This window comes from Poecilia mexicana, unplaced genomic scaffold (genome assembly GCF_051168715.1).
Source record: "Poecilia mexicana isolate PSO_F unplaced genomic scaffold, ASM5116871v1 scaffold_2, whole genome shotgun sequence".
In the NCBI taxonomy this organism is placed as follows: domain Eukaryota; kingdom Metazoa; phylum Chordata; class Actinopteri; order Cyprinodontiformes; family Poeciliidae; genus Poecilia; species Poecilia mexicana.
The window spans coordinates 55,613,585-55,636,245 of NW_028263371.1; the positions used below are offsets into that span (position 1 = coordinate 55,613,585).

Below are 22,661 nucleotides of genomic sequence, written 5' to 3' on the forward strand. Positions count from 1 at the left end.
TGTTACTGTTTAGAACATAGGAACCGTTGGTTGCAGCTCATGACATGATGTCTTAGCTACTGGATATGCCGCTGCCCTGTCTGGTTTCCAGCAGGTGTGGGCAAATGCTTTATCATTCAGGAAGCTAACGAGTCGATTAGAAACACTGATGAGCTGCTGGAGGTCAAAGGTAAGACGAGGGTTCACATGAAATCACCGCCTGTCGATTGGGAGAAAAACAGCAAGACAATTAAATGTGGATGATCTTAAACAACCAAGTCCAAACAATAAACCAACCCAAACATGCAAACACCATTTTTTGCAGGTGAACCTTGAACTAAAAAAGTTCCTTCAATCAAAATGTTGGTTCTTGCTTCAGGTTTGAGTAGAAGGACAGTCGTTTTGCAGCGGTTTTCTGCTATTGTCCCAAGGTGTGGCTCCTCTGTGTGCTTTAACCAGCACGTACAGGAAGCCTAATCCCAGTTTATGGGTGTGAATGTATTGATATTAGAAGAAACAATGCTTCTTTATCTTTAGCCAACCCAACGCAGATTTCATTGCCAGTATCCACTGATAACGGAGTCGCAGGTTGAACGTATAGTTTTGTTTCTGTGAGAAAATCAGTCCGTCAGATAAAAACACGCCTCCCAACATGCTGTGACTTCCACTCCGATTGCGACACATTCCTGCTTTATTTGCCCCTACAGCATGTGATCGCATTACTATGAATAAAAGATTTACAGTGACAGAGACGAAGATTGAGAAAGAGCAGGGCAGGATGCCAGCATGCTGATGAGCTCATTGTTGGAACAGGGATTTCCACATTTCCGTGCCATGATACAGAACTGAACAACAAGAGGAAAATTCGGCCCAAACACTCAGATCTACTCCAGGAACTGAGCCTGCAGGAGGAGGAGCAGGCAGGTACCAGGTGGCTTCAGCGTCACGTTGAGTCTTTGGAGAAAAAGCCTGAATGAGTTGTTAAGCAGAAACTTCTGCGCTGTTTTTGTTCTGGACAGTCTGGGACAGTTTGGCTCGATGCAAACGTGCCGCAGCCAGCGCTGTAAACAAAGGTAGCCCTCATTTTTATTTAACAGATGCAGCCAGGCATGCTCAATGTGGAATGGACACACAGCAGGCCGAAACACAAGGAAGAGCTGACATCCACTCACTGCAGCCGTGAGTCGATGCAGACGGAGCCGGCTGCATGTGCCAGCTCACTGACAGAAAGCTAGCTGCGCTAACCCTAAAGCACTGACCATAAACATTGGTTCTGCTAATGCTGCAATGCTTCACCAACATGGTAATTAGAAGCTAATGCTAAAGCTTCATGATAAAAACATCAAACTACTTGAAGAATCGTTATAGTCTTCAACATAGATGTTGAACTTTAATCAAATGAAAGTTTATAAAACTATTTATGTGTGTGTATGTGTGTTCTTCGGTCACGGTGACGTAGGGCTGTTGTACTTTTTAATCAAAAAACTAGAATCTTTCTGAGATTAATCTCAAAATTTCTTAATTTTTTGGTGGAAATTTACTCCTTTTTTATCTATCTATACTGACTCTAACACACCGTTGTACAACTCCTACATCTATATTACAATAGTGACTGAAGAGCCGTTTGTGAGTCAAAAGAACCGGTTCTTTTGGGTGAGCCGATCCATGGAGCCAGGATCCCGAACGGAGCGGAACTCCCATCAGTCCTCTCTCCAGCAGCAGGGCTCGGCCTGCTCGTCTCCCATAGCAACGCGGCCCCTCCTTTTGGCCGGCAGGGGAGGTGTTTGAAAAGTTCACGGCGTGTTTGTGCGTGTCAGAAAGGGGCGTGGAGGCCGAACCCACTCCAAGGAGCTCCTCAGCCCGCCTGCAGTCGCTGCGGAGCCCGGCAGAGTGACAGCAACCCCCCCACCCCTCTGCAGAGGAGCTGTTTGAGTTCAGGAGCCATGGAAGGCGAAGGGTCCCACGCAGAGCCCGGCAGCGTGTCTGGCAGCACCCACACCCTCCCACAGCTGCAGCCCGACAACACGGAGCTGCAGATCAGCCCGTCCTCCGCCCCCTGCTCCCCGACCCCCACCGGGACCCTGAAGCGGCTCAGCCTGCGGGGCCCCCTGAGCCCCACCGCGGCCTCCGCGCCCTCCCCGCCCGGCCAGGTGAGCGCCATCACGGTGGTGGCGCTGCTTGACAAGCTGGTGAACATGATGGAGGCGGTGCAGGAGAACCAGCAGAGGATGGAGCAGCGGCAGTCCGACCTGGAGGGCGCCGTGCGGGTGGTGCAGGGCGACGTGGTGCGTCTCTCCAAGACCCACCTGTCCACCGCAAACAGCGTCAACAAGCTGCTGGAGCGCTCCCGCAAAGTCAACGGCAACGTGAAGGAGGTGAAGGAGCGTCTGGACAGGCAGGCGGTGCAGGTGAGGAAGCTGGAGGCCAACCACAACCACCTGCTGAAGAGGAACAACTTCAAAGTGCTCATCTTCCAGGTTAGTCGGTTTAAAAAAAGCTGCACCGAAACATTCAGTTTGCGCCATTTGAGAGGCAGAACCTGTGAAACTGCAGCAGGTTATTATGGAGGAGTGCGGTTTCTGAGATCTATTTAAAACAGCAGACCTGGTGATTACTCCTATGGCAGTCAGGTTGTTGTTTTAGTCTGAGCTGTCAGGATGAATCATGATGAAGCTGCTGGGAGTTTTTCCGTCAAACAGCTGCTTTAACGCTGCACTCTGCAACTTTTATGAACAATGCTTATTTTTTACATGTTTGGTGAAACTGACATGTTGTGTCGGTTAATTAGTGAAAAATGGAGCTCTTCTGTCTTCTCTCAGTGTTAACTAGAAACAACCAATCAGAGCCAGGAGGCGGGACTTAGTGCTGTCAATCACCACCACAACATAGCCTGCCATGCTAAGGCTAATTAGTTTCACCATAAACTATCCTCCTGTTGATTCTCCACCATTTAGCAGATTTAGCAGCATACATGAGGATGATTGGCAGCGCTAAGTCCCGCCTCCTGACTCTGATTGGTTTTTTTTTCTTCAGATAGGAAAAGTTGCTCAAAGATTAAGTGGAACTTTTCACAAATCGTCTCATAAACTGTTCTGACATTGAAACAATTTTAACAAATATGTAACAGTAACTTTTTTAACACTAAAAGTTACAAACTGCAGCTTTAAATGCAGAACCAAATATTTAAATAATCTACTACTATCATGTGTTTTTTTATTATTATTATTATTATTATATTTTATTTCTCGGCCTGCTAAAATCCCTCATATTTTGGTTGATCATCTTTGCTCATATTAGATAAAGTTGTGAGACTCATCAATGTATTACTTATTTTCAAAACAATTTGATCAAATGTTTGTAAGGAAAGTCAGTTTATGACTTAATTTGAGTTCAGGACACAACAGGACAGGCTTTCAAATGGTTTCTACACATAATCCAGTTTTTAATCAGCCACATTCATTCTGCGGCAGCAAACATCTGCAGAAGTTAATTTTATAAAATTATAGGGTTTAAACTTGTGACATTGTTACCAGTTTCATTTATATTCTCAATCTTTCTGTGGAATGTAACTTAAATTATTTGCAAAAAGTTTCTCTTTTTGCAGATTTTTCTGTGTAAAATACAACATCAAATTATTCACGTTTTATTTGGAGTCTAACTCCAAATTATTTGCTAATTTTTCCCTCTGTTTGCAGATTCTTTTTGTGAAGATTTCCTCCAAATTATTTGCAAAAAATTCACTTTTTGGTTAATTTTTCTATGGAATCGAACTTCAAAATATTTGTGAATATTTTTCATGTTTAATGGGGTGTATTAAAAAAATGTAATCCAAAAATGGAGCTCCAAATTATTTGCAAAAATTAACATATTTTCATATTTTTCTGTGGAGCATAACTCAATTTTTGTGAAAAATATTCCTGCTTGCTGATTTTTAAAAATTATTCTAAAAAGATTTTGCTGATTCACTGTTTTTCTTCTCCATTTGCATCTCTATTGAACATATTTAAAAAGAAAATGCAGCTTGGGAAGCTGAAATACTTTGGCAGGTTGCTGCTTGACATGCTATTGGTTCGGAACAGTAGCCAATCCAGAAACACCAGTGAGTTTCCTTGATCCTGATTGGCCACACATTAAGGTATATTTGGTGTTTAAACTGATAAAACTGGCAGCTGAAAGCATTTTTAGAAGGAGTCTCAAGTATTTGCAGAGTTCTGCTGTTTGTGGTTTATGTTCCAGCTTCTGGCACAACTTTGGGTCAAACATTTGTACCCGTTTTTAATCGTACTGTAGTAAAGTATGTGATTGTCAGCTCCAATCTGTTTTCAGTGGTTAAGGTTCTGGACATGGCATGTTGTTTTAAACAGGCATGTTTTCCCCTATTAATTCAAAATTAAAAAAAAACTATACAAGATCTCTGAAATGGTTCATAAAAATTAAGTTATTGAGCATCCAGAGAACGGCTAAATCAGTCCTGGGCTCAAGATTTTCCCTCAAAACAACCATATCTCATTGTTTTCTGCTGAAATCTAATGAATCAGACTTCAGCTCATTCATGACGAGTCAGATCCGCTTGGATCCACTTGTGGTTGTTGCAGAAGTTAAGTAGGAACTTAACTTCGGTTTTCAGTTTGAATGTTATCGATTTTTAAGGAAATCATTCCTAAATTATAAAAGAGTAACTTCAAAGCGACTTGATTCTCGTTAGCACACACGCTGCTCTGTTTGAGTCCCATTTGCATTCCTATTTGCCTGGAGTCGTGGGTGCGGTCAGGATGTGTGCGTCCAGCTGCAACGCCTCGCACATTTACGCCTGAAACCCGTCTGACGGGACCTCCGACCAACAACTGCAGAGGTGAACAACACGATCCCAGTATTCATAAGTTTAAGGTCCCAGCAACACCCACCCACACTCACAGCTTGTCCCTGTGCTCCAGAAAAGAAGGGTGTGTCTGAGAATGGAGCTGCAGGAGATAATAGAGGGTGGCTTTAGACACCGACTCTGCCTGGATCTGCTTACAGGCTGCAGCAGGCGTTCACACACACTCCTGGGTTTAGACGGGATGTTCAGCTTCAACTGTTTCCTCTCACCTGTGGAAGTAAAACTCACTGATCTGGAAAAATAAATAAATAAAATCCTAAAAAGTTCATCTGGTCGTACAGTAGTCGCCATTATAGCCATAAAACCTGATATGGGCCGGTTTACTAGGAGTCAGCGTGGGTTTTTATCCTGCTGAATGTGTGTGTGTATGTCGTGTAAAAGAAGGAGGGGGCATTGTTGTTGACTCAGGCAGAGCCACAGAGAGCTCTTTACCACCATTGTTATCTGGTTTCCGAGGTACTGAGGCTCTGTTGTTCAAATGCAGCAGGTGCCAAGAACCTTAACCTGTTTAAGCCGGTCTGCAGGTCTGTTGGTTTGTCTCTGCTCGGCCTTGGTTTAATGTGCATTCTGTGAGTCGAGCATGCGGTGTCTGCATACAGGCGCAGTAAGGCCAAGTATCTGCATGTGTGTGCATGCAGCAATGCCGTTTGATGGTCAGGTGTAAGTAGTTACTGCGGTTGTAAAAGAGCCTTGCTGTGCCTGAGGGGAGGGAGGATGAAGGACCAGAGAGCAGCCCTGTGTTCCTTTCCTTTCTGTTCTTCACTCTAATTGGCACCCATCATTTTCTGCTGCCCCTAATGTCAGATTCTGCTTCCCCAGTTTAGCTTTTGTAGGGTTTCCCCCAGAAATTTGCTAAGCCTGGTGGTAGGAGCGCTACGGCAATCCACTATCAACCCAACATGATTTTGTGTTAAAAATGTAAAAAGTTGCAAAAATTCAGAGGTGCAGCAGTTACTGTGGTTGTAAAAGAGCCTCGTTGTGCCTGAGGGGAGAGAGGACTGGAAGAATAGAATGCAACTCTTTTTCTTTTTTTCCTTTTTGTTCTTGATTCTAATTGGCACCCGTCGTTTCCTGCTACCCCAACGTCAGATTTTGCTTCCTCAGTTTAGCTTTACTGCGGCTGTAAAAGAACCTCATTGTGCCTGAGGGGAAGATCGACTGAAGGAATTCTTTCCTTTCTGTTCTTGGCTCTAATTGGCGCCCATCATTTTCTGTTGCCCCTAATGTCAGGTTTTGCTTTCTCAGTTTGGCTTTCTCTTTGATGTAACTCCATTTTTGCCTTCATCTTTTGTTCCACCACCTGTTCCAATTCCCTGAGAGCTTTGATAACACTTATCTGTTGCCAAACTCAAACCACAGAGGCCCTTGGATATCAGTGGAGGAGGGCGGGGGCGCGTCCTGATGGATCCCAAACAGTTGTGCTCCTGTATGGGACAGCTGAGGTGGAAACAGGGAGGTCCGTACCCGCTCCAGTTAGACAGAGATGTCTCCCGCTCTGCTAAGCCACTAATGAGGCCTTAATTACTGCTGCGCTGTACTGGTTTGTTTACCTTATTGTGCTTTCCTGCCTCAGTCTCCATGAATTTCATTTCCTGCGACAGAAGTCATTTATTTCTCAGCAGCTCAAAACTTTTCTTGTCACTGTTTATTTCTCAGAAGAACCAGGATGCCAGATTGAATTTAAGCAGAGCGAGAGGCTCGGTTAGAAGTAAAAACCTCTTAGGTGGGAAAGTTCAGAGGTTTGCACTGACAGGTAAAGCTCCTGTCATTGTTCTTGTTTGCTTTGTTACCAACCGTCCTGATGCTTTGTGCAGCAACACTTAATCAAAGGTTGTTGCTTAATCCAACTTCAGAGAGAAGGAAGTAAAGCCTGTTTTTCCCTCTTTGTTTAATCTTTTCACCCAAGTCTGCCTCTGATACAGAGGCAGAAACTAAAAAATTCCATTCATTGTCTTTAATTGCTGCAGTTGAAAAGGCCTGTTGGTCAAACTTTTACTGGATTTAATGTCCTAACATGATGGTGAAGCATGTTTGGTTCCACATTAGTTACATTTTCTGCCAGAAAAGAAAACTTTCTAAACAAGAGATAAGAATGCTTCATTGGGTAGATTTACTCCTTAAAGGACGTTCAACGGTTTGGTTCTCTGCCTCAAACTGAGGATATTCTGGTTTAGTCCATTTAAACAAACTCTGGTTTGCTTTCTTCATTAGTGCGTCTCGTTTGGGTCTGGATGAAAACAACCGTCTGGATGAGACGGTCTTGGTACGTTTCCAAATCTAGAGGTTTGTTTAGGTTGTGACTGTGGCTTGGCACAACAGTCACCTGCTGCAAGCTTGAGCTTGAAAAAAAAAACAACCTCAAACCAACTGAAAATGTAACCAGTCAATAAACTGAAGAAGTGACTCAGATCAAATGAAGGAACTACAGGTGTGGGTTCTCTGTCAGGAATGTTGGAGGACTTTGATGTTGCCAAGTTTTGCACAATTTGCTGCTGCAGACTAAAGGGTGAAATGGGCTTCAGATGCAATCATGGAAATTTCTTCAATAAACATAAAGGTGACGGTTTTTCATTAGACAAGATTCAGATTTTCTTTTGAAGAAACTCGACTGTTTGAACTTTTTAATTGCACGTAACAAAATAAAAAAGGTGCTCCAAGTTCCTTCATAGATTAGTTTTAAATCCAACTCGTAATTAAAAGATTAAAACTTTATCCTCCCTTTTGCATCAAAGCATCACTCTCTAACCCTAAACCTTTACTCTGTTTGTTTGATGCATTTATAAACTAAAAAAGTTTAAAAAATGAAAAGATAAAACCAAGCAGATTTCTCAGGATGTGACCTCCAGTTCAGTGATTACAGTAAAATCATTCTGCTTAACCCGTTTCTTCAATCTACTTTGCTTGTAACTCAGACTTTGATATTTTTCTTGTGAAAAGACAAAGATAGTGAAGTTTGGCCTTTAGGGACATTTATAGTGATTTCCTCTTGCATCAGATTGGTGCATTTGTACCTGTGAAGTGTAAATAGTTGTGTGCAAACAGTTTGTGCTGCTGCTGCCTGGTGCAGACGTCGTGTGGGAATCTGATCCTCCTCCACAGGTTGCAGCAGGCTGCTGGCTGCAGGCTGCAGCCTCCGTTTGTTTTATGTTCCTCATGGTGATATATAACTTGTTTCAGCGTGTTCACTCACTTCTAGTGACTTATTTTAGGTTAAAGTTGCAGATTTGATTAAAAAAAAGTTGTAAATGTGCCATCGGAGCAGAAAAAGTGACTTTCCTGCACTTTTTTACAAACGTTTGTGTATTTTTAGCGGGAATAAACCTGTTCTGCGTGTTAAAGTGAGTTCCCAGCCTGTTAAGGCGTGCTCTCCAAATGAACAATGAAGTTTGTTTACGAACTACGTTCCTGCTCTGTTATCATTCTTACTTTCCCTTTGGGGTTCATTCCTCGGATAATCCTCTGGGTTTACAGCACAACACAGCCGAGGATAAATATAGAGAAGGAAAATGATAAGCAGAGCAACAACAAGGAAAGGAAAACAGAATATATTGTATGAGCTTCATTTCTCATGCGGTGACAGCAGACTGCATGCGTGCAGACGAGCCTCCTGCATTCAGGTTTGACCAGTCGGCTCAACTGTTTCGGTCTTGGAGGCAAATGCAAGTTTGTAGCTGCAGATTCTTCTAGTTACACTCCAGCTTTAATTACACTGAGAAGACCTGGGAGAACTTCCTCTGCAGACTTCCAACATTTTGCAGTGAGGACTCAGCTTTCTGAGGTGGAGCCGTTTTTAACATTTTAATTACAGTAAAAATGGGGCTGCATTAACGCCGTGAAGCGGCTTGTTTCACCAGGAACAGAGCGTCTTTGTTTTGGGCGGCTCACAGTTTGCATGTCTCTGGTTTTAGCTTTGGTATTAACTCGTTAACAAGGCTGGTTGAACTCACGTCCGCGCCCGTTCGCTCTCTTCTGGTTCACATCCAAAACACAAGTTAAACGTCAACAGATACAGAACTTAACAAACTGAAACAGTTGGCTCGATTTCATACTGTACAGTCATGCAAAATAAGTAAGTACACCCTCTTTTAATTCTTGGACATTCACTTGATTTGCTCTTTACCAGGTTCAAAAAATGCATTTAATTTGAAAATCGAGTGAACAAAAAACATAAACCAGATTCAAAATCATCATTATTTATTAAAGTAATAAAGTTATACTGTTAAAATCTTATTAAAAAAAGTAAGTACACCCTTGCTAGGTTCTAATAGATAACATGAGACCTGATGAAAAACAGTTTATAGAAGAAAAATGTCCTTTATTGTCCCACAGAGTCGAGCAGCATGTAGGTTAACACAAACATAAAAAAGTTTTAGAAAAGCAAATAAACAAATTAAAGAATAAAATTCTCAAACATTCAAACTGAAACATATTTTGAAGTTATCAGATATTTGCTGATCCAAGGAACTGAGGATCATTTTTATAAACTTTACAAAAGAATAAAGTCACAATGTTCCACGAAGACGGTCATAAAATTATTAGGAAAAGTTTTTTTAATGAGAGAAAAACTTTGATGGTCAACATGAGCAGCTGGTCTGGGACTCAGTCGTTTGAAATCCTGATGCAGAAAATAATTTAATGATGTTAAAATCTGAAGTATTTATAAAACCAAGATAAGCTTCATAAGATGCTCAACGTGCCTCATTTTAAGTTTTTCTTCTTATAAAATTACTACTGCTTTCTGCTGATATAGCAACTTTATTCTGGTAATATTATGACTTTGCTCTAGTATTATAAGTTTTTTCTCATCTTACTTTTTCTCACATTTTAATGGCTTAATTTTCGTAAATATGACTTTTTGTTGTACAACTTGAATTTTCTCACAATATTCCGACTTTATTTTTGTTTGACTTTTTTATCGTATTATTCCAACTTTATTCTTGTAAATTACAAATTTATTCTCGTTTATCATGACTTTTGTTGCACGATTTTATTCTCATTATTCTGATATTCTTTCTTTTAATATTCTGACTTTTTCTCGTAATCTATTTTTTTTCCTCTTAGTACTTCGTCATGTACTTGTGCATTAAGACTTAACCGTGTATTTACAGTAGATGAAACTGAAAGTTGTGTAAATACCAGCAGACATGTTATTTGAAATGAGTGAAGCTGAGCAGTGATGGAGTCTAACAGGAAGGATCTGCCGTAACGCTGCTCTGTGCGCCTCGGACGCAGCGGTCTGTCACTGGAGGAGTTCTGTTTGTTTTCTTTGTAGCTTTAGAAAGTCAGAGCCGAGAGTTTCAGCTGCTGGTCCAATGAGTGGATCCAAACAAAATCATTGAAAAACTTCCTGCTCGACTTTGTGTGAATCTCTTTCCTCTGATTGGTTCTCCGGAGCCTCGGCGTTCCTGTCAGGAAGGGAAACACAATCAGCTTTCTGCTGGTTTTCCTTTTACTTCTGTCTCAAGCATTAAAAATGAACAATAATAACTTCCTGCACTTTTGCGGCGGCCATCTTGCCCTTTAACCAAAAGCTTTGTCCAACATTATCTCTGCTTGCTCTTATCAAACAATGGTGGATATGGAAAAGAATGGGTCTGCACTGCGGCTCTCTGACTTATTGAACTGGAAATGTGGAGGAATGTCAAGGCGGAGCTCTGGAAAACGTTTTTCCATCATTCGTGACGAAAAAGATTTTAAACTTTGTGATGCGATCTGTTTGGAGATCAGGAAGTTAAAGCGATAAAAACTCAAACAGCTGCAGCTTCACGTTACTCTGACGACTCACATGTCACAGGAAGTTAAACATCTTGATCCGGATGAGTAACATAATGGTTTGCTCCAAGATTACAGTGCCACGGCGTCACCATGGCGACGGGCTTGAATAGGCCGTCGCGTTGTGTGATGGAGAGGCCGGTGAACACGCCAAAGACTTCAGCTCATTAATTGAGCAGGTCGCCATGTTTTCCCGTATTTTTCCATGTTTTCCTGTATTTTTCCATGTTTTCCCGTGTTTTTCCATGTCTTCCTGTGTTTTTCCGTATTTTTCCGTGTTTTTCCGTATTTGTCCGTATTTGTCCGTGTGCGCAGAGCTCATCGTGTTTGTTCTGCTCCAAAGACAAATCCCAGATTTCCACTTCCTTCCTGCTTCCTTCCCATGTCCACAGATGGCTCTGGTCAAAACGTTTGCAGATGAGGGGAGATTTTCCCGGTCGGTCTGGGTTCACGCGGCGCTGCAGCCGCTGCTCCTGCTGAAGGTTCTGCTTGGAGCTGGATGACCCGGGTCGCGTTGCAGGCGGGCCGAGTCAGAGAGCGACTGATGGTGAAAGGAAAGAAAGATGTCCGCCCAGCTGCTGCTGTTGTTGTTTCATTTAAAGCTTCCTGTCTGTCTGGTTCTTACTGAAGAGCAGAAAATAAAAACATCAACATGAAGTTCATCCGTTTTGCTGCTGAAGCTGAAAAGGTTAAACTCGTGTAACAGATTATTTAGACACACATCAAGTTTTAATTTCCTTATTGATTCTTTGATACAGCTAAAGAAAACCCAGAAACGTAGAACAAAGAATTTAACAGTTTTAGTCCAACTATACTTTAAAATATGTTCATACACTGGTGTGTGATGGCTCCTCTCTTTCTCTCTTTGTTTCTTTCTTTCTTTCTCTCTTGTTCTCTTTCTTTCTTTCTTTCTCTCTTTCTCTCTCATTTGTTTTGAATATGCAAAACTAATTTGTTACATAACATATTTGGTATCAATTTGCAGCAAACTGAAGTTATTTTCAAAACTTTGATTTGGATTTGATCAGGTTTGATGATCTTCACTGACTGAAGCGAAGCGGCTGCTGTTGCTCAGTCTGAAGGAAAACAAACTCTCCTTCCTTCACACACCTGCTCATTTAAAATAGATGTTTCAGCTGAAAACAGCTAAATTAAAGGTGTTCAGTTACATGACGGGCCCTTTATCTGAAAGGTGAGTCCACTGAGCCACACCCTGATGAGGGTCCGCTTACAGGCTAGCCATTAGATGCTAATGGTACCGTGCAGCTGATAAACACCGGGTTGCGTAACTCGCTGCTCTCTGCTGTCAGCCTGGATTATCGTTGTTTTTCTGCTCTTCTGAAAGAGTTTCCTTCTTTAAACAAAAGCCGGCGTCCAACAGACAAACTGCATCGTCACTAATGAGTTCATCCTCAGGATAATTAACGAGGTTAATTAACGAGGTTCCCAGGGGAGCCTCAGAAAGCGTTCAGTCGGTCCTGGGTCACATGGTTCTGAGGAAAACGCTGTTTGTGGCGATTCTTCCAAAACGGCCGAAGGTTAAATCGAGGTCAGGTTCGTTTTACAGTTTAGTTGTTTAAGAAGCTGAAAACCTGCAGGACGTTTTGGGACCAACTGGGAACCAGCAGGTTGTTTCCAGGAAGTCGACCTTTAAGGGGACAAAGTTTAGATTTGTTTGACTAAAATGCAGTTTTAGAGCCACAATATGAAAAATATTAATTATTATTTTAATTACCAGAATAACATGGTAAAAACAAAAGAATGAAGTTCTACGGTTCAACTTTATTCTCGTATTGTTTAGATTTTATTCTTGGATTATTATGACTTATTGTAATATTGCGACTTTATTCTCATATTATCACTTTAATCTTGTATTACTGAGAATTTATTCACATATAGTTACAACTTTATGGTCGTATTATTGCTACATTATTCTCATATTATTGTTACTTTGTTGTCTTATTATTACGGCTTTATTGAAGTATTTTTATGACTTCATTCTTATAATATTACAAATATCTTTGTATTACAATTTTATTCACATATTATTCTGATTTTTCCTTTTATTGCAACTTTATTCTTATAATATGAATTTAATTTAGTAATATTACCCCTTAGTACCCTAATACTCCACTGTAGCTTCAGTTTCTGCTCCGTGAACAAACCGGATCCAGTCCAACATGTCCGGACTGAGGTTCCCTCCACCGGCGCTTCGGTTCCACCAGATATCGGTTCTTATCATCCTTATGCAGGAAAGCAAAATAAACTGTTTCCCTCATGATGACCTGATAGAGTGGAGCTGATTTAAACCAATCCTGACTCCCAGTCGGTTAAATTCATTTCATTTTCTTTTTATTTGTGGATTCCTTGGATTTACCAGCGTCTGGTGTGAATTTCATGTCAATAGAAATAAATTTATGGAGGAAAAATCTGTTCAAATCTAATTTTATCTGCTGTATAAAAGCTGAAAACATAAACATAATATTCTCCTCCAGGCCAGTTTCCTGCTTTCTGTTTACAGCCTAAAAATATCCTGACTTTTAATTTCGTGATGGTTTGTTTTTGATGCCTATCGGACGTTTCCGCCTGGAGCTTCACTGGTGTCCAACGAGGCAGTACAGATGGACAGATAGCTGCCATCAAGGCCAATTAAAAGTTCTGATTTCTAGAGTCTTTATAAAATCTATTTCTAAAAGTATTTCCTTGACGCTGGCAGGTTATAGTGGATTCAAAGCTGTAAACAAAGAAACGACATCAGGATGATGGCGGCTGATCAGGACAGCCTACAAAACGGGAAAATGTTTTGAGCCTGATGCTAACGGTAAACAGTTTGAGGGGAAAAAATAAAATATTTGTGGGTTTTATCTGTTTCCGGGCGGATTTGGTCTGGCATTTGGAAGGCAGCAAATCGAGGAGTGCCATTTATTTTCCTTGATGCTGATTGGCTGTTCTTTCTGGAGTGGGAAAAGGAACACTGTTGTTGTTAGCTTCTAATGCTAACATAGTTTCCACTGTGCGTATTAATGTATATTTGGTGTTTAGAACCATTACAAAAACATACTTATGAGTGTTTTTAGAGAAAAAAATCAAGTTTTTGTGGATTTCAGCTGTGAATACCAAGAGAAAAAGAGATTTATTGGTTCAAACCCAGAAATTAATGTTCCAGGATGTTTTAGCTGGCTCGGTTCTTAACTTACAAAACAACATATCAGATTGGAGCAGATTTTCTTTGCATTGCTGGAGTTATCTGACTCACCCAGGTCTCCTCCTAAGGCTTTTATTGTTCTTTCTCCTTGAATAACTCGCGGCTGCACTCCGGGTTGGGGCCGGCCCCGTCTTCAGAACACACTGACAGATTTATCCCCTTTACCTGGGAGATCTCTCACATGCCTGGCCCACACCTGAGCCTTGATTCATAGCTGCATTTTTTTAGATCCGGGCAGGAGATACCGGCGCTTTAAACGCAGTGTGCGTGCATTTTTATTTTTAAGTGTTTATTAGGTGCAGGTAAAGACAAAACATTGATGAATAAATGAGTCATCCTGGTCTGTAAACATGCTGGGAGCACTTTGGGAATGTCTCACAAGCTGCCAGGCATTCTTTGAAATGCAGGCATGCTTTCTGTCCGTCCATGCAGGTTGCCTCACCTAACAGAGCAACGAGCGTTGGGGAACAGGGTTAAAGTTTCGGTTCCTTATGTTTTCCCACCAAGCAGATGGATTTACTGTGAAGAAATATAAACAGAAAGGGGGCAGAGAGGCTGGGTCACATGTTTCTGGAGGTTTTTAAAGTTGCTTTTGGTTCTGGATGAAGGGATTTCAGGAGGAACGACGTCAGATCTGAAGTTTGGTGAATCTCTGTGACATGAACCCGGTGATGGTCGATTCCATGACTCAGCGATTATACAGCATGGAGGAGGTTAAGGATTCTCCAGGCCTGGAAAAGATTGGAAAATAGATTCAGACTTTATCTCTTAACCAAGACATCCATCTGTTCATCCATCCATCTGTTCATCCATCCATCTGTTCATCCATCCATCTGTTCATCCATTCATCTGTTCATCATTCATGTGTTTTTTTATCTCGTTTTTACTGTAAAATGTTTCTATAATCTCTGTCATTTTCAGTCCTGATGGAAGTGAAATCCAGATTAAAGTTAAACTTTGTTTCCATTTAGTCTGACCTGTTGTCCTGTGAGTCATGTGGCCGGTCTCACGGTCAACGAGCTGAATCGGTCAGTTAGCTAACCCAGACATGTGATGTAGACTATAAACCTGTGAAGTTTGCAATACAGCGGCTGTCTGAACCTCAGGTGATCCTCCCACCGTTTGTTTATGAGCGTCTCACATGTTTGCTGGAGTATGTCAGCCGCTGGATCTGCAGCGCCGCTCTTCCCTCGCTCCGGCTCGGCCAGAGAAAGGAGTGGGAGCTCATAAATCCCCACTGGAGGAGAAGACTGTTGGTGCCTGCATGCTTCTGATTGTGCACAGATGAGCAGGCAGTAAGTCAGATGGTGGATGTGAAGCTCGTCTCTGTTTATGGTGTGTTTGTGCGATATAGAGACGTGTTGGAATCCTTCAAAAGAAACGAGTGAAATTCCTCAGAATTCAGGGGAAAGGCATGCAGAGACTGGTCTGTTCAGACCGAGCCTGGATGCCAAAGCATGTTAAACACAAAGTCAACGTTTCTTCCACAATGTCAAAGAGAGATTACCTGCCTTAAATATAGAGATATACAGCTCTACATTCAAGGGATTTATGAACTGGAATGTATTATTTAAAGTAGGGGTGGGCATTGATCTGTCATCTGGATAAGTTTCAGTTATTGGTGGTAAATAAAACACACAACTGATGGGATGATCAGAAATGTTATTTTTGCTATATTCGCTTAAAAAACCTCCTGAATGTGACGTAACAAATCAGCAGGGACTGCCTGTTACCTAGCAACCCCAGCCGAGTTCTTCCCGTTACCTAGCAACCCCAGCCGAGTTTCACCCCGTTACCTAGCAACCCCAGCTGAGTTCTGCCTGTTACCTAGCAACCCAAGCTGAGACGCAATTGTGGAAAACAGCAACCATTGTACACCGAGTTTTGTTGTTGACTTATCATCCAGAAACCACTCGCTACATTCTTGTGAGTTGTGCAGATGGCTCCACTTCTGCTTTTCAAAGATGCACATTTGTATAATTGTGCATCTGTTTGTGTGATTGTAAATGTTCAGCTGGAGCGTTGCCAGCAGCATCTAATTTGCATTTAAAGTGACAGGATGCCTTTAAATGGCTCAAAATAGGCAGGACTCACCCGACTAAAATCTTGATTTTGTGTAAAAAATGTAATAAACATGTTTTGTATCATCCATAAACCTATTCTAACCTCTTCAAGGGAGCATAATAGATCTCCTTTAACATTTGTCTCTTTCTTCTGTCCCCCAATAGGAAGACAATGAGATCCCTGCCAACGTGGTGGTCTCCCCCAAGACTCCTGTACCAAGCCAGTACGACGCAGAGTCCACCATCCAGCCGGCTCCGTCTATCACAGGATCCATTGAAGGCAGTCGCACTCAGGAAGAGATGCTCCAGAAGATCAGCCTGTCCTCAGGCGACGACCCCGACCTGGCCTGTGGTGTGTCGCAACGAGAAGAGGGCGACTCCCTGGAGTACGATGTCTCCCCCATCAAATTCGAAAGAAGGTCTGACCGGTTCAAACGCTCCAGTCTGAAGAAGGTTGACAGCATAAAGAAGGCCTTCACACAAGCCAAGATCGGCGAGAAGGTAAACCAGATCACCTCCAAGATTGTTCCTCAAGAGAAGCGCGAGAAGATCAAGAAGAGCTTCACCCCGAGCCACCCCAAATCCCCAACCGCCAGGGCCTCCTCCTTCAAGATTTCCCCAATGACCTTCAACGTCAAGAAGGTCAGAGATGGGGATGCGCCCGCTCAAGAAATGAAATCCACAGAGGAAAAAGCCCACGTGGAAATCCCTGCGCTGACCGGTCTGGGTGGTAAGATTCCTTCAGACGAGATTCACATCCAGGAAGAGGTGATGGAGGTGGTGGAGAGCCTGAGTCCGACCACGACGGAAACCATCCAGGCAGAGGTGTCCGTCAACGGGAAGTCCTCCTCCAGCGTAGAGGCAGAGATCAACGGCGAGGGTCTGGCTGGCCTGGCGGTTCCAGAGCACGATGAAGATGTTGGCGAGGATGAGGATGAGGAAGAGGAGGATCAAGAGAAGCAGAAAAGCCCCGTAGAGGTGACGGCTGAAGTCCAGATCACCACAGAAACGATCGCCGTGGAGCAAGTGTCTTAATGCCAGTCGGCTGAAAGCATCAAGTCCGATTCCTCTTCTATTCGTCTTTGAGTTCCTAGGATTACAGAAGACCCAAACGTCCCTCCTGGCTGTCAGGTCGGGATCCACCGTAACTCACGGCCACATCACCAACATCTCCAGGGCGCTGGAGCAACCGTCTTCCTCCTGCAGGAGGTTCCTCGCTGAAAAACGGCCTCTTTTGTTCCCTCTGAGTTTTCTGGAAAGTGAAAAAGAAAAACACAACCTGCTGAGGCAGCACGTTGCCAGGTTGTGCCAGAGCTGGAATGAGACGGGTTTTTTTTCCTTTCCTTCCTCTTTGTAGGCTTGTGGAGGATATTTACTGGATTTCCAGATCCTACCCAACCGGTCAATCTGGTCGTCCACCGTCTTCTGCTACTGCAGAGCAATTGTAAATCTGTTTTCCTCTTATTTTCTGATCTTATAGCTGATTTAGAACATCATGTTGTAGTAATAGTATATTAATACTATCAAAACAAGAACAACTGTAAATTATTCCTATATCATGGGGGGGAATACCTAAAAACTATTAAAACATTTAAAATGTATATAAAACTGAGATAATTGCTAAAGTTTGGTAACCTGGGATTTAATTTGACTGTACACTAAAGTCACAGCTCTATTTGTTTTATGGTTTTAGGGGCAGAAAGTAATGAAATTGTTTCTTTACACGTCTTTTAAACAGAAATAACTTCCTTTCACAAAATTATAGAACGGTTTTGACTAAATGCTGCCACTGATGGTAATATGTCCATAAAAAATAGATAAATATAACATTTCTTTATATATAAAATGTAAAAAAAAAAAAAAAAAACTACCAAAACTTTAGATTTAATGTAATGCCAATTAAAACACATGGAGAACTAACATGAACTAACATTACACAAAAGCTTGGTGGCTTAATTAAAGGGGAACTATTTTGAAAAATCCAAATTTTGCATGTTTTTGTTCTTTTGTTTGGGTTTCTACTGATTCTAAAACAATCCAACCGCTCAGAGAACTCCCAGAGAACTCCCAGAGAACTCCCAGAGAACTCCCAGAGAACTCCCAGAGAACTCCCAGAAAACTCCCAGAGAACTCCCAGAAAACTCCCAGAGAACTCCCAGAAAACTCCCAGAGAACTCCCAGAAAACTCCCAGAAAACTCCCAGAAAACTCCCAGAAAACTCCCAGAGAACTCCCAGAGAACTCCCAGAAAACTCCCAGAGAACTCCCAGAAAACTCCCAGCTGGTTTAACTGCTGGATGGGCTGGACAATGGCTGCTGGAAGTAACAAGTGTTTGTTGTTGCCTCACCACATAGAAACCACTTGCTGCATTTCTTTTGGTTGTGCGGGAGGCTCCACTTCTGCTTTTCACAGATGTACGGTAAAATCTCATTACCCAAGAATGATTTTATGCAAAAATAGTAATGAACATGTTTTAGCTGTATCCTAACTTGTTCAAGGAATCATAATAGGTCACTTTTAGCAAAAAAAAGTTTTGATCACGCAAATTTTTGACCCCATTGTTTTTCCATATCTTCACTACTTGCTGCTGTGGATTGCCTGGAATCTGAACTTTTCTTTGCTGACTGTCATCATTAGCACCTCAGCCTTGCATTGCTTTTGTGTGTGGATTCATTTTAATGCAGATTTACATCTAAATCAGGATGATTATTGCGTCTGCTTATTAAATTTTCCACACCTCATGCGTGCTCAGGCGTCCTGCTGCGCTGCCTTCGACTTGCACAAGCTGGTCTGAGTAATTGCACACCTGTAGGGACGGATTCCAATGGCTTTGCTGAGTAAAAACACACCAGGAATATGTCTTTGTTTTACTGTAATCAATTGCACCTTATAGATCAAAGTTTTCCAAATGCATAAAAACAAAAGTTTACATTGAAATCATTTAAGTTTCTAACAGTAATTTACGGAGTTTGAGTGGCTGCCGGACGGCAGACGGGTTGAACGGGAGCAGATAAAAGCGGAGGGAAGCATTCCCAGGTTTGACGGATGGCTTCTGCTCGGCACATTTTTCATCCTCCTGGCCTCCCAGTCTGAAACTGGTGGAGGTTCAGGGAGAACCACAGGTGTGCTGGAAGCTGTGGGAAAGTTCTCCAGGTGCTGGAAGAGACCGTGAAGTCGCCCTGGGTGATTTCAGGCAGGATTTTTAGAACATTTTTCTGCATTGAGGCTTGTGTTGAACCGTGGGAATAGACATGTTTTTTATGGGATCGACAATCTGTTCCAGCTTGACTTATAGGCACATAAACTGCTGATTCTGGATGAAATAAATCCCCAAAAAGCAAAAAAAGTCTAAATATATCATCTCCATGTGCAAAACACACATTTACTAATCTGTTATCCCTGAAGTCTTTATGGAAGATTAACTCTCATTTTATCATTTTTGCACAATTACATACAGTATATATATATATATATATATATGTATGTGTATATATATATATATATATATATATATATATATATATATGTATATATATATATATATATATATATATAGTGAATGAATAAGTGGTTATTATTGGGAAATTTTAAAAAATGGGAAGTTTTGTTGTTTTACACTGTTTTAGATATATTTGCATATCCGAGTAAAAAAAATATTTAGTGAATTGCAGAAGTATTCCTGCTTGTTTACACCTGAAAGCAGATAAAAAACACTTTTATATTACATATTCTAATATATACTAACTGCTTTTATTGTTGGATATTTTCCCCTGTTGCTTGTTATTATTTTTTAAATAGATCAGTTTTTATTCAGATATGTATTTGCCGAAACTATTGTCATTCAAAGCTCATTCTGTTGAATAGTTTCTGCTCTTTTATTCATGATGGGATTAAAAATTACACATAAAATATCTGGGAAATGAGAAATATGGTGCATCGCTTCAGAAACAACCTATGGGATGTAAAAGGACAAAACAACTAAATAATTGTATGTATTTTCTTCTAAACGGCTCACTGGGTGTCTCTTTAAAACTCATGTTTTTCTTCAGAAATTCTCCAGATATTTGGGGGTTTGCATATATTTTTTAGCTTGCATAAATAAAGCTTTTGTTTTGAAATGATCTTTTTCTGTGTTGCTTGCTGAAAGTGAAATCAGCTGTTAGAGGGGCTTTTATTTTGCAGCTAAAATTAGGATGCTTGTTTTTTTCTGTTAGCCACTTAAACCAAAGATCTTCTCCGTCATAGATGCTTTCCTGCCACGCTTCCTGCTGTTTCTTTGCAAAGTTTAGTCCTGCATAAATCATTAAAGATTTTATAACACTGAAATGGACTTTTTGTGGTTTATTTGCTGCAGGAAAACGTCAGAATGTGTTGAGTTGAAACAAGGCGTGGTGCTGATGAGTCACGGTCCAGGGAGCGGCTCAGTTGCTCAACTCTGCTTCATGCAGCACTTAATTCAGATTCAGGCTGAAATTAGCATTAGCTAAGTGTTGACTAAAAAGAGTTGCTTCACTAAAATACACCCTGAAGAATGTTTCCCTTCTACTGACCAGGTGAACAAACCAAAATCAGTTAAAACCATCTGGCTGCACTGCAAAAACACAAAATTATTCTTGTAATGCACTTGAAATGAGACAAGTTACATGTAAATGTCAATAATTAATTAATATTGATGGAAAAACTGTTAGTCCCACTGGCAGATTATATAACTTATAACGGGGCTGACCAAACCTTTTGCAACCTGAAGTTGAAAATACTTGGTGGCCATTTTGTTTTTCTCACTTTAAACACAAAATAATTTTGTTGTAAATTTTTCTTTAAATACTCATCAAAAAATTAAAGTGACAACTTTTTATTTTATCTCAATAGAAGGTAGAGTGTTTCCTAACTTTTTCAGGTTACTTGGTCTAGAAATTTTTTTGTCTATTCCTACCAACAAAAAGGAAAACGTTCTTCAGAAACCATTTCAAATTAAAAGAAAATGTCAAAAAAAAATCTTGTGCTAAAAACAATATAAAAGTTCCCACTGGAGAACCAAATTTGTAGCATTCATAAACTGCAGTCGAGGGCCAAAAATAATTATTAGGGCCACAAATGTCCCCTGAGCCACACTTTGGACAACCTCAACTTATAATGAGACATTTTTTCCATGTTATAAATGAAACAATCTGCCAGTGGAACCAGAGTTATTGACTCAAACAGGCTCCTGTATCTTGCTGAAAAGTTACTTGTTTTCTTATTTTAAGTATACTAAGACATTTGCATTAGAAAACACACAAGAAAAATTAGTAAAACTTTGAGTTTTTGCAGTGTATGTGTCGCTGGTTGATTTAATATCTTTGCTGAGGCAGAAATAACTCATCAGGGTGCATGCAAAGTGCTAAATTTATCATTTATTTACAGAAATTGCAGCATTTATATGTAGAGAAGCAAACATTTATCCCTCCTTTTTTCAAATGGGGAATTGAAGACTTGATCTGTCATCTCTTCTGCTCGTCTTTCTGGCTCATTGAGGATTATCTGCTGGTCTGTCTGAGGAAAAAAAAGATATGACAGACAGACAAGACTGCAGATTTTTGTTCTGTTCTCAGCACCTTTCAGATATTATCTGAGACCATTTAACCCGCTGATTATGGGTAGTTTGTCCTTATACAGCATTAATCATTCATGATTTGAACATTAAATGAACATTAAAAGCTCTACATATGGAGGAAAATGAACACGCCACATCACCCTGAACACCATGTCCACAGTGAAATATGACGGTGGCAATGTTATGATAAATTATGCTTTTCTTCAGTCAGATCAAGGAAGCTGGAGGTAATTTGAACTAAATATTCCTGAAAGAAAACTTGTTATTGACTTGAGACTGGAGTGGAGATTCATCTACTGGCAGGACAACAGTGCCAATATTGCAGCCACATCTGCAATGTGATGGTTTAGAAAGTATATGTGTTAATTAGACTCTAAATCTGGTTGAGAATCTGAAAAGGCTTAAAAATTCTTTATCTAATCTGAGATCCGTAGTTGTAATGGCATTTGAAATTATTTGTACAAAGTACTGAAAACCACGTCTTCCGTCTTTTCCCCAGTAATTTAGTGCATAAAACCCCCATAAAACACGTTGAAGTTCATGATTGCAACGCGGAAAAACAAAGTAACGTGTGAACGTTATCTACCCAACATAGACGTCGATCGGATGGTGATTGTCTCCCTCTAGTGTTTGAAATACCATATTACATCTTACCCGTCCTCGTTACGTTACACCTCGCCAACATTTTGTAAATGATAGAAACGAGTAAATTTACACAAAAATAACAACAATCCCATCCATACAGATTCCACTGACTGGTATCGCAGATATATCCAGCTCGTACACCCATAGTATGTATTGTCACGGTGGCCGAGAGGTTAAGGCGTTGGACTCGAAATCCAATGGGGTTTCCCCGCACAGGTTCGAATCCTGTTCGTGACGATTGACTTTTAAATTTCCCGTTCAGATTACAAATAATTTAAATTGCAACAAGCTCTTACAACACATTCTGGTTTATTACCCTATGTACTTTTTGACGTAATGACAAAAACTCACCCGGATGATTAAACTCATCACTGAGTTTTAGGGAATAACCTTGATTACAACGTTAATAAAGATTCCTCATGCTGAAATCTCGCATCCTTTTCTCGCGTTGAAACCCGTCGTACACAAAACTGTAATCCTATTGTGAGTGGCAAGATTTGCTTGACTACAAATATAAACCTATTT

The 22,661-nt window shown here is 41.0% G+C and overlaps 1 protein-coding gene and 1 non-coding gene across 3 annotated transcripts; both read left to right on the forward strand.

Moving 5' to 3' along the window:
• Nucleotides 1-1,794: 1,794 nt before the first annotated feature.
• On the forward strand, nucleotides 1,795-20,224 carry cavin2a (caveolae associated protein 2a). 2 transcript variants are annotated; one of them, XR_015762105.1, is made up of 3 exons: nucleotides 1,795-2,456; nucleotides 16,064-19,382; nucleotides 19,455-20,224. XR_015762105.1 is itself a non-coding variant. In XM_015008228.2 (2 exons), exons 1-2 carry the CDS (start codon nucleotides 1,923-1,925, stop codon nucleotides 16,931-16,933), a joined length of 1,404 nt encoding a protein of 467 aa, XP_014863714.2. In that variant the 5' UTR covers nucleotides 1,795-1,922; the 3' UTR covers nucleotides 16,934-20,224. The 2 variants fall into 2 exon arrangements, 1 of the variants encoding a protein (XP_014863714.2); XM_015008228.2 differs by having other exon boundaries at nucleotides 16,064-20,224.
• A 2,067-nt stretch (nucleotides 20,225-22,291) lies between these two features.
• Nucleotides 22,292-22,373, forward strand: trnas-cga (transfer RNA serine (anticodon CGA)). The gene has a single exon. It is a non-coding gene; the product is annotated as a tRNA-Ser (tRNA).
• The last annotated feature ends 288 nt before the right edge of the window (nucleotides 22,374-22,661 follow it).

Excerpts from the sequence above, each read along its gene's own strand:
- cavin2a (XM_015008228.2), top strand. The coding sequence starts at position 1,923 with ATGGAAGGCGAAGGGTCCCACGCAGAGCCCGGCAGCGTGTCTGGCAGC. Across the intron at positions 2,457-16,063 it reads TCAAAGTGCTCATCTTCCAG|GAAGACAATGAGATCCCTGC; the intron begins GTTAGTCGGTTT and ends GTCCCCCAATAG.